The following is a 14,463-nucleotide window of genomic DNA, read 5'->3' on the forward strand; positions in this document are numbered from 1 at the left end:
ACTCCAGACCATAATAACAGAACTATGATCAGAATAATAATCACTGAAAATTAATGAGTTTTGGATGATTTGTTGCGTCTCTCTCGGATGTGATTGGTGATCAGAATGATGGAATACAGTCCAGTCTTCACTAAACACACAGATCCACCAGCAGGGGGCGACACTGCATCTGAAACACACAGAATAATCCCAGTGATTATCTTCACTTCCTGCAGATGAACTCAGGAGGGCTATAAGAGAGCTGACTGTTGTTTTATGATCTAAAATATTTTAGGAGTAACAAACATGCAAAAAAAAAAAAAAAACATTTTTCACGTGTGTGTGCGTGCGTGTGTGTGTACCTATATCAGCACAGAGGTGTGTAAACGTTTTATTCTCCTGCTTCCAGCTGTCTGAGTTGCTATGGTTACAGATGATGATGCTGTCCCAGACTGACAGGGAAAGGGCGACGCCTCCAGGTGATGTCACTTCCTTCTCCTCACAGGTTTTTTTTTATAACAGGTGGAGTTGATTGAGAGGTCGTGACCTCTGCAGGTGAGGGTGATGTCACAGGGGTCAGCTCTGTTATAGCTTAGCATTGTGACAGCAGATAGTGTTGATGTTTACTCAGTATCCTGATGCTAAAGCTAAAGTAGCTGTAGCTGCTTTTGGTCAGAATCGCTCTCTATTACAGAAATACAGCTTTTTACAAGTGCTGTTTAAAACCTGAACAGTACATTTATGTTTATTTATACAGTGGCTTTCAAAAGTATTCATACCCCTTGAACTTTTTCATATTTTGACGCATTACAACCACAAACGTAAAAAATATTTAATGTAAATTTAATGTGAAAGATCAACACAAAAGTGGTATTCAATTGTCAAGTGGAAAGAAACTCTTTTAGGGCATGTCTCCACCAGCTTTGCGCATCTAGTGACTGAAATTTCCGCCCATTCTTCTTGGCAAAACAGCTCAAGCTCAGTCAGATTAAAAGGAGAGTGTGTGGACAGCAGTTTTCAGATCTTGCCACAAGTTCTAGATTGGGTTTGACTGTGCCATTCTAACACATGAATATGCTCTGATCTAAAATGTAGAAAAGCAGCACCAGAGCATAATGCTGCCACCACCAAAATTCCCCTTTCACAATTGTAAATCACTTTGTGTTGATCTTTCACATTCAATTCCAATGAAATATATTTATGCTTGTGGTTGTAATGTGACAAAATATGGAAAAGTTCAAGGGGTATGAAAACTTTTTCAAGTGACTGTAGTTCACTATTAAACACACATAATGCATCTTGCAGAATGTAGTGTACAGATGATGTACGCTAGAATTTCCAGTTGTCACGTCTGGTGTTGTAGGCGCTCCCTGTCCTTCCACACTTAGCTCCAACGGAGGTTCTCAGTCAAACAACTACAACACCCAGAATGCACCACACACTGACATCACACACGCTGCTGATCACGTGACACCTCACCTGCCCCGGCCAGGAAGTCCTGAGTACTGATGATTACCTGTATTATTTAAGGTCTGCTCACACACACACACACACACGCCGCGTATTGCCTGGTTTCGCCCACATTACAAAGCGTTTATCTCTGTTACAGTTTTCTCCTGTATGACCTTGCTTTTGTTTTCTCGACTCTGATTTTTGCCTTGCCTACTCTGTGGATTTTTGTGTATTACCTGGACTGTTTATCTTTTACGTTTTTTGGATCACCTCTGATACTGCTTGCTTCGTGTATGAACTCTGGACTGTGTATTGTTTCTGATTGTGGATCTCCTCTGATACTGCCTGCCCCGTGTATGACCATTGGACTGCCTCTCTACCCGGTAATGGTCTTTTCCTCCTGGTATCTGCTTAACAGTATTATCTACCAACTGCTACTGTTTTGTTTTGTACCCTGTGGGTGTTTAATAAAATCCTTAACTGGTTCCGCGAGTGTCTGTATTCTGTACCCCACCATGACACCAGTATATATCATAAAGCAGTGTGGTGGTGTTTTTTCAGACAATACAGAAACAGAGATAGTTTGTTTAGTCGTTTCCTCCTCAGTTTTATATCTGTAGTAAATTGTGAATAGTGAAAGAGTTAATTAGTGAACCAATAACTATTAACTTTTATCTGTTTTAATATAGATATAGTGTTGTACTAAAGAGTACCTTTGTTTTCTGTAGTATATTAAAATATGTTAAAATAAAACATGTCTGATGTGCTGGAATGACTTACCTAAAACAGAGAGTCGATGCGCACATAATGTAGTTGTCTTTTCTGTATTGGATGCTTTTACTTCATACAGTCCATTATCAGTCTTCTTTAGATTCTTCAGGGTCAGGCTGCAGGTTTCCTCAATAAACTCCACTCTGTCTTTATAACGGGGGGAGGGCTTAAAAACTTTTTATTGTTTATAATATTTTAGAACAGGAACAGATCCACTAAACACCCAGAAAAACTCATCAAACTCTGATACAGATCCATTTATCTCCAGCTGAACAGAATCACCAACCACTCTGAACACGTCACTGGATCCTGCAGAGAGAAAAGAATATGTTGAACATGTTACTGTAGAACAGATTTGTAATGACTTAAAACTTTACAACATGTTATTAATTACTTTACAATAAGTGTATGTACGTTTATTACAATTATATCATGTTATTTCTGTATTGGAGCTGTAAGAATGTGTAAATATTTAATGATTAATGTGTTAAACCGTTATATATATATATACTGTAATCTATACACTCACTGTTATAATACAATGTCTCTGTAGTTACATTTTGGTGCCAGAATCTTAATTAATTTTAATTTGGGTGGAAATGATCAGAATTGTTGATCAGAGAGACTGCTTCTGGATCCTTATCCTGGTCTTGTGTGACACTGTCAGATTTTATGTGGTTCGGTTTTCTGGATGTTGTGTTGAGCATCAGTGAGAACGAAGGGTCTTCTTGGTTTATTTTAGTATATTTTAAGGGATATAATTTCATATGTTTTTATAGAGTGTTTAATCTTTTATGGCAGTTAAGAACTGAGGACTGCATGTGTACCAATGATCTGGAGATGATTTGTAAAGAAGAATGGTCCAAAATACCTTCAAACAGAAGCCAGACTCTTACTGGAAGTTCATATATACATATATATACTCTGTGATGTGACAATAAATAGGATTTGATATTTGATGTGATCATCAAATGTGTGCATCAGTGCTGTTGCGTTATTCTGCCTCAAGGTGGCACCAGTGCATCAGTTCAGGTATTTTAATGTTGGGTGGATTATAGACGTGGAAGCTACCAGTGGTGATATCAAAGTTTATCAATCTATTAAAGGGGACATGAAACATTTCAGTTTGTACAAGTTTTCTAAGGGATTAAATATAATGGAATTTAAATAATAGTGATAGTAATGGAATGAAAATATAATGGGGGGGGATTTTTTTATATAAAATGTTTACACACTAAATTATAATATATTTATGTTTGTTACGTTTGAGCTAGGGCGCCGCCATGTTGCCCGTGCAGCACTGGTGACGTCACGAGGTTGGTTGGTTTAAGAGCTAGCGTAAAAGAGCTTGTTGTTTGTGGAGATTATGGATGAAGACGAAGCTGAACTAGGCTAATGTGGAGCATTTACTCAGAGATCTTTCCTGTATAAACCTGAGCAGAACTTTTCAGATGCTTTTCTGAGAGAGAGACGTTTTTGGAGTGTCTATTCTCTCTCTACGTGGAGCCGTGCTGAAACCCTGCAGCCCGTCAACAGCAGGTACTGCCATCCAGTTAACCAGCTAGTTTATATACATTTAGCTATTTAACATGTAAAGTCCAGAGTTCATTAAGACTGAATAAAACGTACATGATTTAAGTGGATATTGAAACACACAGGCGCTGTTTGGTTGATAAACCGTTCAGTTTAGAAGTTAGAAAGCTTACTGGGTACTTAGCTTCATCTAGTTAGCGTTAGCTAGTTAACTAGCGTTGGCTAGCTATGGTAAGATAGCTAGAAAAGTAGCTAACGCTAGCTATGTTATCTTTTAATTGTCAGTTTATCTAGACTTTCGGTAACGGTACCTCTCGCTGCTCTGCTGGGTGAGCGCGTTGTTCTCGTTCCGTGCGGCTCACAGCTGCTGCTCTCATAGTAACGATACCCTCAGTCGGTCTGTACATCCCAGCTGATCAGAGGAAAAATAAAAAACGGAGGAAAAAAGCCTTATTATTATTATTATATAATAATAATAATAATAATAATAATAATAATAATTATTATTATTATTATTATTATTATTATTATTATTCCAAGTACTAATGTTTCTCGGAGAGAGTTTGGCTTCTTATGGATTATAATCTGCATTGTAAAATCGAAATAATGGAAACAAAAAGCACGATGACTGTGGATTATCTACTGGTATCAAATGGAAGAGGTTTTTAAAATGTATTTGTTAAACTAAAGACTTAAAATTAGGGACTTTATTAAACTTGTATTACTGTGTACTTTTACAGTGCTTGGGAAAATGTGAATATACTGATACACTAATACACTAATATTGTATTCAAAGAAGGAGCCTTACTTTTGATACAGAAAGTAAGAGCAGTTATAATTTATAATAAGTAAACAATAAAATGTGTAGTGTGTAAGTTATTGTACATTTTTACATCAATAATTCAGACTTTAGTTCAGTTAAAAACCCTATTAGACAACCATATGTGACCCTCATAATCCAAATTCATGTAAACAAATAAAACATTACAAAACAGGTAAACAGATTTGTATTCTCACTCATTCATAAATCACTGCAGTGTCTGTGTTCCACCAGCAGATGGCCTCCAAGCTCCACCAAAAAACATCTCCTCTAGAAATCTGATCAGGAGCAGATAATAGCAGCTGCTGAATAAAATCATCTCAACGCAAACAAACAAAAGAAAAAGTTGATGTAAGAATTTACTGTATCTGGACCTGTAATATACGCACTTGTTTGAACACACCACACAAAGCTGACAAAACAACAAGTCAAGATTATTACACAAAAAAAAAAATAAGTATTACATAGAAAACTATTACATTAAAAATCCACACAAATTAAATATTATATTGTATTATATACAAATACTTATGATTAATAAAGTAAATCAAACAATTGCGTTAAGAAAATTTAAAACACCTTACCTCCTGCCTTAGACGAACACTAAAACTTTAATCTTACAAAAAATTCCGTCATAAAACATTATTTTAGTATCGCTAACAATGTTGTAAATCAGTGCGTAAGAAACTGTATTGAGTGCACACCGCATTTCCACAGCGTGAGGCTATTTTTCTAGATTTTTTTATCTTGTACACTACTTAGGGAGCCTAATGAAGAAACACCATGTCTCCTATAGGCATTAAACATACATTATTACACACATTATCAGCCACCAATATCAGGTTAAGAGCTGTTATTATTAAAATAAAAGCTTAAGTGAATATATATTTCCAGTTAATATAGAGTATTTTAAGCTGAATGTAAAATAGGGGACCCTTTTAATTCAGCAGGTCTTGTCTCTGGGGGGCAAACAAAACTTTAATTTCCTGAAAAAACATTTTCTTTCAAAGTCAAACGAGCGCTGGACTTTAATCTACACAGATTTCTCTCCTTAAAACTGATTATTTGGGTGAGTAAAGCTCTTACATTAATTTACAGTAAGCTTAGATTTCCACAATTTTGACTGAAATGGCTGAAAATAGAGGCCGCTACGCTAGCTAGCTAGCGCTTAGCTACCTAGTCACAAGCCATAGCAACCGCTCACATAGCCGAGTTCTAACACCACTGTGGCTAAATACACTAATTACAATATAAAAGACACACACAGGGGACAGTATGAACACCTACCTGCTGTTTTACTGCTGTTTTTAGCCTCTTTAATTCTACATGCTAATCGCTAAATTAGCTTCAGTCACCTAGCTTAGCTAGCTAGCTCAGAGCAGGTAGATAACAAGCTGCCACTCTAACTTACCTGTGTCTGGTGAACCGTGTTGTGTAGTAAAACTAATATATTATATTATATTAACTATATATATATATATAGTAGCAAGGAACATATTCTTTGACAAAAAAAACAAAAGTTTTAATTATCTGGATCCTAGTTTTATAATTTGCAATTTTCCACTGTTTTAATTTATTTTCAACTTCCAGTTAATTTCAGCACATTTATATTTTGTTATAAAGTCCTATAATTTTTTATTTGATTTTTAATTGCTAATTTCAAAAATAGAGGATCATTTTATCCCATCCAGATGTCTTCTGTTTTATCCAAATTGAATTTTGCTCCTGCTGCGTCTTCATAAATTCTATAATCCTGAGCTCTTTCTGATTTCTCACGATTACTGTGATGTCGTCATCAGCAAAGTCTGTAAGTTTAAAAGATTCTTTACCTAAGATATCAATTCCTTTAATTCTGGTATCATTTTTAATTTTATTTAAAGGGGACTAACTGCTAACACACACATAAGACTGCACTTAAAGGGCAGCCTTGTTTGAGTCCTCTATGTGTCTCAAATTCTGTTAAAATACCTTTAGCATTAATTTCATATAATAACTTGATTTTATGAAGGAAATTTGGTGGAAAACCGTAGTGCTGCAAATCATTCCATGAATATTTCCTGGACACATAGTCAAAAGCCTTTTTCTGATCTAAAGTAATTATCTAAAATTCCTTATCATTATTTAAATTCATTAATTTATTATAAATCAAGGTAATCACAGACTTATAGAACAAGTCATTCATTTTTCCATCTCTAATGCCTTTATTAAAATAATTTTGTAATAAACTATAATAATGTCTTATAACATTTCGGAGGTTAACCGTCTGGTCCTGGAGTTTTCCCATCATGTAAATCCTTATTTACTTCAACAATTTCTTCCTTTGTAATTGGTTGATATTGACGAGAGGTACCCTGCTTGTAATTTTGGACAGTCTGATAAAAATGGTTTATTTTTTTGTTTCCTTTATAATTTTCTGCTTTTCTTTTTTGTTTTCTATTACATTCCCATGCTTCTCTCTAATCCCTTTAATCATTTTCATTTCTCTTATCATTTACCCGTTTAATAACATTTCCTGTGTTTCCTGAGTAACTATTATCCATACCTGCTTAAAGTGGTAAATTTAAAAATGTTTATTTATTTTAGACAATCCTGACTTTAATTTTAAAAGATATCTTAATCTTCTATAGTTTTATTTCTTTTGCTTTGAATTTCCACATATTCTGCTGTAAGTTTACTGTAATATTCATTTTGTTCACAATTAAATTTTTCACATTTATGTACCAGAAACATTTTAATCCCATAATTTTGCATTAGAATGGGTTTAAACTTCCACGTCTTTAGTTTTTCTAATTTTTAGTAATATTTTTAGGCACTGTGTGTTTCCCTTCCAGAACCCCCGTTGTTCTCTGATTCCCAGATTTAATTTTACATGAGTTCAGTTCTATAATTTAGGACTTTTATATCTTTAGTAACATATATTCTATCAATGCGTGTTTTAACTCGAGAATCAAAACGAGGAAAGTCTCTCTCAAGAGGAAAAAGTTCTCTAAAGGAATCTTTTAGTCCATGTTATACATGCTTATCCCAGTAATTTCCCTTCTCCTGTAATATTAACTGTATTATCTGCAACCCTGTCTTTCAGACAAGTCACCACATAATACTACAGGGAAAACCTACAGACAGAATTTGATACGATTTTTAGAAATTCTATTTTTATTTTCTAAAAGACTTTGATGTCCAATATGTGGTGTCAGAAAAGTTTTGGGTATACTTTTACATTTTGGATAAGGTAATTTAAAAAAAAAATCAATGCTTCCTTGTATTTTTTTTTTACAAATTTTGTACCTTGTTTGTCAAGACCCTGGTGAATCAGGAAATGTAGAACATGACTGATTTTTCATCACCAGCATCCATACACACGTTTTTTTTTTTTTTTACCATTTTTGTAAGCATTTGATGTTCTCAAATGAAACTTAAATAATGGAAATAAAAGACTGGAGGTGAATTATTGTTTTAGTTCAGTTTAAACCCTGATTTATCATTGTGCTCTAAGTAAAACTTAAGATACAATGTTTTAGAGTGTAGTTGGTACAAATCGCATGAAAATGAGCATAAAATTGCATCTGCATAAAGGGGTTATCGTCATTTTCTTTTGATTGTGGGAACTGTCCTTCATATTTCTCCACTTTCTGATGATTCTCTTGACCAGTCACTGTCTGAACTTCCATCTGAATTTGATTCTTCACCCTCTTCATAAAGCTCCTCTTAAGACACTTCTTTTTCCGCTTCTCCACTCTGGACTGATTTAGACACTTGCTCTTCCTCTATGATCTTGATAGTGTTGATGATCGTACCTTGAACTTGCATCTGTCTCGTCTCTATCTCTGTAGATGCCCCGGATTCTGTGCGTTTTAGGTCACTTGGTCTTGGAAAGCCTAGTCTTTGCTTGAATTTGTTGGCGTAGGATTTAGGGCATGTGAAATAGTTGTGTCCCACGTCTGAACACAAAGTACAAATGGCAGCGTTGTCTCATTCCACTCTAGTCTTAGAAAGGAACCACAGGTTATTTGTTTAATCCGCACTTCACTCCAGCAGCCACAATGAACAGAAACACAGACTGCTGTTAGGCTCCGCCTCCAAATGAGTGAACGTACACAAGGCAGTGATAACCAATAAAAATAATCATTTAACCAAATGATCTACAGCATCTTTACGTAGTTTCACTTGATGCTTCATACCACGTTCCACGATTATCCACTGGTTTAACTGCAGGCTTCAGAATATCACAGCAATGTTTTAAATATAGCTCAGTGTCATAATCAGAGATGTGTCCAGTCCAGAATTTTACAAGTGTTTTTACATCCATGCTGGTAGAGGAAAAAAATCTTTCCAGTTTTGTTTTGTTGGTTATTTCATACAATTGATTATAGAATAATAAATCAATTCCATCAGCTTTACATTCTCCAATAGAAAAGAAGAAATAACCATTATCCCACATTTTTGGGGGGATTTTCTATATCTTCATATGTATTTAGTTTCGTTTACTGTAAACACAACACACCAAATCTCTGCTTTTTTTTTATATGCTTAATTTCTCATTCCTGTTCTTTTTATACTGAATCCCCCAACACTGCATAGTGCAATATTAGGTCAGACAGAGGAGATAAAGAAATGTTTATTTCTTTTACTTTTTCTTAGTGTACTGTTCATTCTGCTTCTAACCTCCTTTTTTAGGTTTTCTTTTCCGTTTCTTTTCGTTGGATGCAGCAGCCCCTGTGCGTATGTATGGTGGTAGATCTGGTCATAGATGGAAGGAGAGGTGATGAAGAAGGAGGAGGAACTTGGTTTGCTTGTGTTTTGGCTGCTGCAGACTCGTACTCCTCGCTGCTGTCTCCTTCAGACGAGGTGCTGGTGTTCGGATTTCCTCCGTCTGTCTCTCCGCTGCTGCTTCCGCTGCTACTTAAATCTTCATGATGACGGTCATTTCCATCCTCTACTCTTTCACTTCCATTGTAGAGAGCTTCACTTGGACCTGGTTCCTCCACTGCGTCTGGTTGAACTCGGTTTGGGTGACTGATCGTTGGACGTGTTGTTAGAGGGATTTAATTTCTTCAGAAACTACTTCCTCTTTTTGTTTCCACTTACTGTCCACACAGTCACCATTATTAAAATACACACCTAAAAATTTTATTTGCTCTTTATCTGGAACTCTTGCTCTTTATCTGGACTCTGAACTTCTTTCTTTGATCCCCAATCCAAACACATTCAGATTTAGCCATATTAAGCTTTGCACCAGAAACTTTTTTTATTAAATTTATAATATTCCATTATAATGTCTAAGTCTTTTTTTGTTGTAATACAAACTGTAATATCATCTGCATAAGCTGTGATTTTAACTAAATAATCTCCTCTTTTAATACCTTGTATTCTTTCATCATTATGGCTAGAACGTAAAGGGCAGAACTCAGAGGATAATCTTGTTTTATTCCTCCTATCAGCCTTGGTTTTTGCTCCACTCATCCATTAAGTTTTTCTGAGTTAAAGTTAGTTGAATTAAGAGTGCAGGTACGTAAAAGTTTTAGTTTTTATCCTGACGTAATTTTTTTAATCTAACTTCATGACCAACATTCAACCTGAAATGAATTTCTACTTCTATTTTTTTAGTTTCACTGAAAATTGTGGGAAAAAAATCCTATCCTATGAATGCTCTGTAAGTTCATATAAATCAGCAATTTCTGAACAAAATCACCACCGTTTTTGACATATTTTTCTATAATTTACATATATTTGACAAAGTGTATAAAACAAAGACCATGTCATGTCAACCACCCTTATATAAAATGCAGAACATCTCAAAGACACTAGATGGAGGCAGTGCTCCTTTCTCCCAGCATTATTATCACAGTGCGGGGAGGAGCACTTTTGGACGGGTAGCAGAACTCAGCAGAACACCGGTCTGAAAACTGGGGGGGTTTACAGCTGTGTGGAAGAAACTTCAGAATCATGAATATTCAAACATTCCATTCAGCCGTGTAATATGATTGGCTGACAATAGCCAAAAATAAACGATAGCTCCGCCCACCCACCGTCTATTAGCTGTGAGATAGGAAGGGGGCTGGGCTTAGAGGGAGAGATGTGTGACGCAGTGAAGGAGAGAGTAAAAGTAAGTTCAGTCTCCGCCATTAGAAGAGGACAGAAGTCCGGATTCACTCGGTAAGTTCAGAACTGAAGAGAATGTAGAACAGAACCGTGTAGCTTAAAGTCAGAACCGGTTCTAAAGGTTCCTCAGATCCAGAACCGGTTCTTTAAGCTCAGCTCAGTGTCCGATTCCACTGGAAGAACCAGGATCAGCATGGAGATCTGAATCGGGCCTAGATCAGACCTGGACCTGGTCTAGATCAGACCGGCTGGAGAACAATCAGCTGTAACAGATCAATAATGCTGTAAACTGAAGAGAAATGCGCAGATATAGATTGATATTTATTGATCACAGTGTAGTTTATGCTGTTTAAAGCGCATTACTGCTTAATGTGGACTTTGATCTGTTGGGGAGATAAAAACCGGAACTGCTATAAAGGCGTGTTTATATGCAGTAGCGCTGTTCAACCAGCAGGGGGAGCAACGGAGCTCAAGATCACGTGGTGTGTTAGTGTTTTTAATCCTGCCGTTTTATATTATACTTAAATAATCTCTCTATTCTGATTCAGTAACATAATAATAATATCATTATTAATAATAGAACAGTGTGTATATTTATAATGTTGTGTAATGCAGTAATATTACTAATAATAATTAAATTATAATCATTATAATAACAGTAAATGTTTCTGTAATCTGTAGAATAATGTGTAATGAGGGTAAATCACACCGTTATGTATTGTTCTCTGTTTGGTTTGTTTTGTTAGTTTATCAGGTTTTGTTTAATGCAGTTCTGATGATAATGTCATTATTGTAAGAAAAAAGGTTTTATTGTAACGGCTGATCTGTTCTCAGGGGTCGGTGTCGGCAGTGTTCAGCTGTGTGTGAATGAAGAAGAGTAAATGATGGATCTTCAGAACTCCAGCAGTGGAGGAGGACCTCCTGTCCTAAAGTAAGTAAATTAAGTGATGGGTTTAATATGTAAAGTAGTTTTGTATTTTAATGGTTTCAGCTCTAATCCTGGAGCTGTGATCTGCATATTTTACAGTTTTAAAATATTGAGAACAGAGTTTCTCCTGGACCAGAGTCAGAACCCTGTGCTGTATTTAAACACAGAGAAACGCTTAACAAACCAGCCAGTTATTCTTAAAGTAGAATGTGTTTCTAATCTGTATTTAATGTACATATCTGCCTTTAAAATCTAATTGTTAATATTAATATGTTTCCTTCTGGCACAGGAACAGGATTAGGTGGTTGCTGTAGTGATGTTATGCTGTTGCTAGGTGGTTGCTATGGTATGGGGTGGTTGCACATTTATGTTCAAAAGGTCCATATTTTTGATTTAGTTTATAATACAGTATAATTGTGTAATTGTGTAGCTCTTACCAATACATGTTATTAACTAGACACAGATCTATAAAATACATATAGTAAATATGATCTAATCAGGTAATGACATTGTGACATCATAAACACATAAATATATGCAACAGTATTGTTAAAGTTTTAGTAAAGGAACACATTACTCCACACTTTACTCTCATCATGGATCATTATGAAGATCTGTTTACAGGGAGAAGAGAGCAGCATCTCCAGCCCCCAGTGGAGTGTCTATGAAGAGTGATTGGTCCATGAATCATCCTCCAGAGTTCAGCAGTGGAGGAGGAAGCTCTGGGTCTCGGTACATCACTGCACTAAACTACTGTTCTGTTCTGAGAGTGAAGCTCTTCAGTTCCTGATCTTTATTAAAGATGTGTTGTGTGTTGGAGTTTCACTGTGTAAATGCTGGAGTTTCACTGTGTTTAATGTTAACAGAACTGAAACCCAGAGAGGAGCTTCTCCAGAACCCAGCTGTGTTTCTATGAAGAGTGACCGGTCCATCGAACATCGTCCTAATTTCAGCAGTGAAGATATGACCTCTGACCCACAGTGAGTGAAACATCACTTACATCATTTACTGATTTTTACTATAATTTACCTTTTTAAAGCATAACACACACACACACACACACTTTCACACACAGGAGGTCAGTGTGAGATTCTCTGTATGTAATGATCAGTGTAAACAGCTGGGTGTGATGGGAGGCGGGGTTTAGAACAATGAGAGTAAATTACAGTATCAGTTACAGGTTGGAGAATTACACATATATCTATATCTAGGGGTGTACGATACTGATAAAAACAACATCTCAATAACTTTCATATTTTTTTCAGAAAAGTATTATATTGTAATAAACTGCACTTAACAATTTATTTAATATTTAATTCCTTGACACAAACAAAAGCATTAAATTAATCAGTTTCATTAAATTTAAATTAATTTAACAGTGCACGTGTGTGTAAACCATGTGACCTACCAGATATTTTAGAGTAAATAAATGCATCAGTGTGAAATTTGCAAAACAAAGTTATATTTATATTAGTGATATCAAATTAAAATGAATTGTATTAATTGCAACAATGATCTGTGATTCAATGTGTATTTGTTTATTTATTTATTTTTAGTGGTGGTTATTCCCTTGGGAAGGGGACAACAATTGTTGTGTCTGGCAGACTAGATCTAGACTAGGAGCTAATGTCAGTATAAAGTAGAATATTTTAATGTGCTTTAATGGATGAAATAAGAGTATATAATTCAGATGTTACCTTCAACAACCTGGAAAGAAGAAACCTGCCATCAGCTGTGTGTGTGTGTGTGTGTGTGTGTGTGTGAGTGTGTGAGTGTGTGAGTGTGTGTGTGTGTGTGTGTGTGTGTGTGTGTGTGTGTGTGTGTGTGTGTGTGTGTGTAAGAGAGAGAGAGCATGACAGAGAGAAAGATTTCAGCACAATGACGGTGTGTGAACAGTTTGGAGGAAAATGAAGCGTGAATGAAAGTGATTGGCTCACGTGACAGCACATGTAACTACGAGCACACTCACAACACAAACATGTACCAACGTGATGGACTTGTCGCCTGCCAGTGTGAGCTCAGAGTTAGCCTATGCTAGCTAGCTCACCGCATGGCCATTCTCAATGCACACGTGCAGCAATCTATCCTAAAACATGACCTAGTGAACACGTGGAATAAAGACGTTTTAATTGTTGTTTTTCCCAGTAATTAGCATACTCAATAACATCAGCTCACACATCAACAACACAGTTATTAAGATATTATCCTAGACAATATGTATCACACACCCTAATCTATATATAGAGACAGTAGAGGGATATGTTAGTATTGTTACTCTGACCTGGTGCTGGTGGAAAACTCCTGAACGGGGCGGGGTTGTGATGTGTTGGGTAATGTTAAAAGGCATGTTGGGATAATTAGTTAATCAACTTATTGTATGATAAATTAACATGACGGTGATCATTTAATAAATGCTAATGGATTAAAAATATTATTGATGGTAAACTAAAGCTTATATAAGCTCTGGAACGTTTCTCCTAACTTTACAAAAAATATTCTCCACTCAAAGCTTTATGACACAGAGCACATTAGCGCCATCTGGTGGTGAAACCACCAGTGCTATGTGTCTGGTAAAAAAAATAAACATTTTGTTTGTTTCATATCCCTAAAAACAGTTTTCCAACATATTAAAAACATGACGTTTATTTCTTCTTTAATAGCAGGGAATAAAACATCAATCTTTTGTTGTGCATGTATTTAACATCTCAGTTGCTGGGGTGAGTACATACATCCAGGATTGGGCAGAATGTGTTCTAGTACAATACATAGAACAGTAATGTATTCAGAACGAATTAGAATACACCTTAGAACATATTTTTATAATTCATGCTGGAAAACCTTTTAGGTGTTTCCTTTCTAATTAAATTTATGTTGTTGCTGA

At 35.7% G+C, this 14,463-nt stretch overlaps 1 protein-coding gene and 1 long non-coding RNA gene across 3 annotated transcripts in view; one reads left to right on the top strand and one right to left on the bottom strand.

Annotated features, from left to right (window-relative positions):
* The window catches only part of LOC125801619 (uncharacterized), a 155,336-nt gene that overhangs the window by 135,426 nt on the left and 5,447 nt on the right, over window positions 1-14,463 (bottom strand). The window lies entirely within an intron of this gene.
* The window catches only part of LOC125801100 (NACHT, LRR and PYD domains-containing protein 12-like), a 318,379-nt gene that overhangs the window by 104,494 nt on the left and 199,422 nt on the right, over window positions 1-14,463 (top strand). Inside the window, exons 1-4 of one of the 2 annotated variants that reach the window (XM_049477011.1) lie at window positions 10,627-10,708; window positions 11,489-11,585; window positions 12,207-12,314; window positions 12,449-12,562. In XM_049477011.1, the coding sequence (XP_049332968.1) occupies window positions 11,536-11,585; window positions 12,207-12,314; window positions 12,449-12,562 (272 nt within the window). In that variant the 5' untranslated portion in view covers window positions 10,627-10,708; window positions 11,489-11,535. Of the gene's footprint in view, window positions 1-10,626; window positions 10,709-11,488; window positions 11,586-12,206; window positions 12,315-12,448; window positions 12,563-14,463 lie in introns of those variants that run through there. The other variant, XM_049477012.1, reaches the window with a different exon arrangement.

This window comes from Astyanax mexicanus, chromosome 4 (assembly GCF_023375975.1).
Source record: "Astyanax mexicanus isolate ESR-SI-001 chromosome 4, AstMex3_surface, whole genome shotgun sequence".
In the NCBI taxonomy this organism is placed as follows: Eukaryota; Metazoa; Chordata; class Actinopteri; order Characiformes; family Acestrorhamphidae; genus Astyanax; species Astyanax mexicanus.